The 4,761-nt window shown below is 32.7% G+C and overlaps 1 protein-coding gene across 1 annotated transcript; it reads left to right on the top strand.

Moving 5' to 3' along the window:
• Positions 1-2,610: 2,610 nt before the first annotated feature.
• LOTGIDRAFT_153905 (hypothetical protein) lies at positions 2,611-3,381 on the top strand (the record flags this gene model as incomplete). The annotated part of the gene is made up of 1 exon (XM_009059901.1): positions 2,611-3,381. One exon carries the CDS (start codon positions 2,611-2,613, stop codon positions 3,379-3,381), a length of 771 nt encoding a protein of 256 aa, XP_009058149.1.
• Between the last annotated feature and the right edge of the window lie 1,380 nt (positions 3,382-4,761).

Genomic DNA, 4,761 nt, shown 5'->3' with positions numbered 1-4,761 from the left:
TAAGGCAGATATCAAAGTATATTTTAAAGCAATGGATACTCGACAACTTTTGATGTTTTTACCCAAAACACACTTTTTCAGAAATAATTAAGTCACAATGAACATTGATTTCGACAATGTATGTCAGATAGTTTTCAAAACATTGCGAGAGCGGGGGCTTTCTAAACAATACCTTCGCAGCATTAAAGGTAAACACTTTCAAATATTGAACAAAGAAAATCTAATTGCGTTTTTGTAATCAATCTTTCGGATCCAAGCCGTGCAGTTCTACATGCAAGCATATTTTAACAACCGGTATTTTCTCCAATCAAATAAACGGCAAAAAATTTTCGATAAACGGTCAACTTTCGTGAGTTAGTACTAACATAATTTACTTAATATCTTGCGAAAAATGTCCACAAAATACGTAGGTGAGACAAAAAATTCTTTAAGAAAACGAATAAACGATCACCGATTCGATATCACCCATCGTCTTGACAAACCCTTTTGAAATCTTCACCCACCAACCACAATCTGTCATCTGTTTCAATATCCAATATGATTCACAGATTGTACCATTTGTCATGCAATAGAACAGTATTTCACGCCAGGTTGTAAAACGTAACTATTCCGATTTGCATGATAAATTCCCGACCATCTTTTATAAAAAAAAAACTAGCCACCGCGTACTCAAAAAATAGAAACCTTAATGATATCCTTGTTCGTGGTAGACTTGATCCAATTGATTAGATTCAATCTATCATATTTTGTTATATTTACATTATTGACTTATCATTATCATTTATTTCAGTGCAATGTTGGGGCATTGAAAAAAGGTTTTTATTTATTTCATTTATTTCATTAGTCCTATCTAGCATTAAGGTTTTCTTTAAATGGGAATTTGGCAATTTCAATTAATTTTTAATAAATCATAGATTTATAATTTCAGTGCAAGAATTAAAGTATCAGTTTTATTATTATTATTATAAACTTATTGTTTTTTATGTCTCTGGACTACGAGTACGAATTTCCATTTTAACATATTAATCTTAACATTTGTGATCATTGCTTTAACTCTGTGCCAGTGCTTTCTGTTGGATAGTAACTTTTACCTTTCAACCACTCTAATCACTGAAAGCGATATCAAACCGCTATCCAAATAGCTATCAGAGGATGGATTAGAAGCAGATGTTTCGGACTACACGTCAATCAGCAAAGAATGATATTCGAATATTCGAAAAATAACAGAACCCAAAAACAAAAAAGTAACTAAACATGAAATAAAGAAAATGAGTACATAACAAGTTATTATTTCATTGGCATCCATAGTGGAAATTATTTTGAAAATACCTCCTTTCCCACCATACAAGATGTTTTAAAAAATACCCATTTATGTGATGAACAACAAATTTGGCCTAGGAAAATACCATGAATCAGATTCCGACCATGTAGCCAAAATCTGCTAATGTGTGTAGTTCGTGCATTTCAATCTAAAACCTTTGAAATTAAAAGAAAATAAACCAATTTTTAGTGACTCTTACCTTGAAAGGTTCTATAACAAATGAACAGACTTAATAAATTTAATCGATAATACCGAGCTGTTACAAAGCTTTTTCTTTTCTTTGGAAAATTAACATAAACCCGAATTATTTGTGACAAATATCAATAATCTAGATCTATTTATTCGATCCTAAATATATATTTTGATTCCGCGACATGTTGTTGACCTTTATTTCATTATTTCATTGCATACGTCGAATGTTTTTTTTAGTCTGAATTTAAGTATAATTAACTATATATGAACTGAAGGCCAAAAGACACCTCACCAAGGTTTAAAAACACCCTAGATGAAATAAAAAAATAAAATAAAAGAGCATTCCAAATAAGATTTATATAAGATATACTGAAGCACTTGTTACATAATCAGCAACTATGAAACCAACTAACTGAAAAATTTATGCAACCTATCAATGTTATATCAGGTTATGTTAAAGTCTATATCAAATTCTATATTCGTCAGATGACATAGTCTTAGAGGTCCCATGAGATGCGCACGCAGCCTCCTACTTCATTAGCACGCCAGCTTCGAGAGGGAAAGCATCGAAAATTTTACAGCTCTGAGTTCTCTCAGTAACTGAATATTTTCTATCGGTTTTGGGGCGTAACTTTTAAGAAAGTTTCCCGAGGCTTTCCCGCATCGCTTTTTAGCGTCTACAATTGGAATTTATTAATATTTCAAGTGTTGAACTTGTTTTTACTTATCTTTCGAAAGCGAAAGTACATTTTACTAACAATAGAAATGGCGGAAATCCCCATTAACTCTTCAGAGAAGAACGTCACTATTGACGGAGAATTCGATTTATCTTCAATTCTTTTTGACAAAAAGTTGTCCTCTACTAGTAAATCCATTAATAAGGGTCAAGAAAAACGGAAAAGAACTGCAAACAAAGCGGTCAAAGAGTTGAATCACCTCAAACTTCGACATCTTGTCCTGACCCAAATTCTAAAGTGGACTCGTCCACTTCTACCAGTATAGATGACACGACGGTGGTGTTGGCTGAGACCAACTCAAAACTAGACAGTAACACGAAAGATAATGAAACCGTTTCTATGGGGCTTTTCAAAAGTGAAATGCTGAAGATTCGTACTGAATTAAAAGATATCATTATAGACTCAATCCATGACTCACGTAAAGTTGAAAGAACTAGGCCTAGAGAAGTCAATATTGATGAATATTATGCTTCAACTTCAGCTGATCAGAATACCCATGGTCATGGAGTCAAACGTAAACACATTACTGACCCAGTTAACATTGTTATACATGATCTATCTGCCTCTGATGACGACATCCAATTCACCCAAAACAGGTACAAAATACCAAAGTTATCACATCAGTACAAAGAAGATGGATCAGTCAATAGTGATAATGTGATATGTCAAATTGATGAACTCTTACAGGACAAACAGACATCTGATAAAGATTCAGACTTTGAAGAAAGTTTAGAACAGGAATACAATTTAAAAGAGAAAGTTGGGACAGAGATTAACCCAAAAGTGGCCAGTATTGTGACTAATTTATTCATTAATAATAAGTCTAAAGAGAATATTACAGATATTTTTGACAAGTATCTTAGACCTGGCAACCTTGATATACAATTACCAGATGTGAATGGTGAAATATGGGCTTTTATGAAGTCTGGAACCTGCACTAAAGATGTTAAATTCCAGAAACTTGGTAATAAAATTGTCAAGTGTACATATGCTGTTACAAATTTGACTGATCAGTTGATACAAATCAAAAAGAAATTTCCAGATGTTAACAAGGAAATGACTGAAACTGTAAAAAAGGCTATGGATTCTTTGACCCTATTAGGCAGTGTTTTTAAAGACATAAATCAATAGAGACGTGATACGATTAAAATTGATTTAAATCAAAGAATGAAACCATTAGCTTATCCATCAAATAATGTGAACAATGGTACTTCTAAGAATTTATTTGGTGATGACTTAGGAAGAAAACTAAGAGATTTAAAAGACACCAACCAAGCCCTTAGTGCTCCATCATATAGTACCACAGCAAATAGTTTTGGATACAACAAATCAAACCAATCAAGATATGGAAATAACAATTACCATAACAGATCTAACTACAATGATAATAGAAGACAAAAGTCTTTTTTAGATTACCGCAGAAGACCTCAGAATCAGAGGGGGAAGGGGAAGTTTACCCAAACATCCCAGAATAAGAAATAGTTAATGACACACCTATTCTGAATTTTAATGAGGTAAGAATTTCAGATTGGGACAAGTTTAAAAACTTTGTCAAGAATGATTTGAATAATTGTTTACTAGATTATAAGGCTGGAAAATTGAAAGAGCATATCAAATTCTGGAAACAAATTACATCAGATAAGAACATAATTACAAACATTTTAGGTTGTAATATAGAACTCCTTAATAATCCAAGCCAATTATCTTTCAACCACCCTTTTCAGTTCCCCAAAGAGAAACAAGCAGCCATATCAATTAAATTGTTAGAATTGGAAAAGAAAAATATTATTGAAAGAACTTATCATGAAGAGGGAGAATTTATCTCCAACATTTTTACTAGAGAAAAGAAGGATGGGGGGCTAAGATTAATCCTCGATTTAAAAGAATTAAATGATGAGGTTATCTACAAACATTTCAAAATGGAACATTTAGAGCATGCAATCAATTTAATTAAACCTAATTGCTTTATGGCATCAGTGGATTGGAAAGATGCTTACTTTTCCGTTAATATTAGAAACTCGGATAGAAAATTACTTAAATTTGTTTGGAAAGATATGCTCTTCCAATTTACATGCCTTCCTAATGGGTTAGGGTCAGCTCCAAGAACCTTTACTAAAATTACCAAGGTTCTGTTTTCCTATTTGCGGAAATTGGGTCACATCAACACATCATTTATTGATGACTCACTTTTAATTGGAGATTCACTAGATGATGCAAAATTAAATGTTATGGCCACAGTCAAAGCTTCCATACAGGCCGGCTTCACAGTGCATCCTGTTAAATCTGTCATAGAACCTTCACAAGTAATAACTTACCTTGGTTTTACTTTAAACTCAGTAGAAATGAGTGTACGGCTTACTTCAGAGAAAATATCAAAACTAAAGATAGCATGTCAGAAATTATTAAGTTCAAAACTAGTTTCCATCAGAGAAATTGCTGGAGTAGTAGGGCTCATGGTGTCCTCCTTTCCAAGGAGTGTATTTTGGTCCATTATTCTATAGAAGAATAGAT

The sequence above is a fragment of the Lottia gigantea genome, assembly GCF_000327385.1.
Source record: "Lottia gigantea unplaced genomic scaffold LOTGIsca_4, whole genome shotgun sequence".
Taxonomy (NCBI): domain Eukaryota; kingdom Metazoa; phylum Mollusca; class Gastropoda; family Lottiidae; genus Lottia; species Lottia gigantea.
The sequence above is the reverse complement of the archived record's forward strand: the minus strand, read 5'-3'. Positions and strand labels throughout refer to the sequence as shown.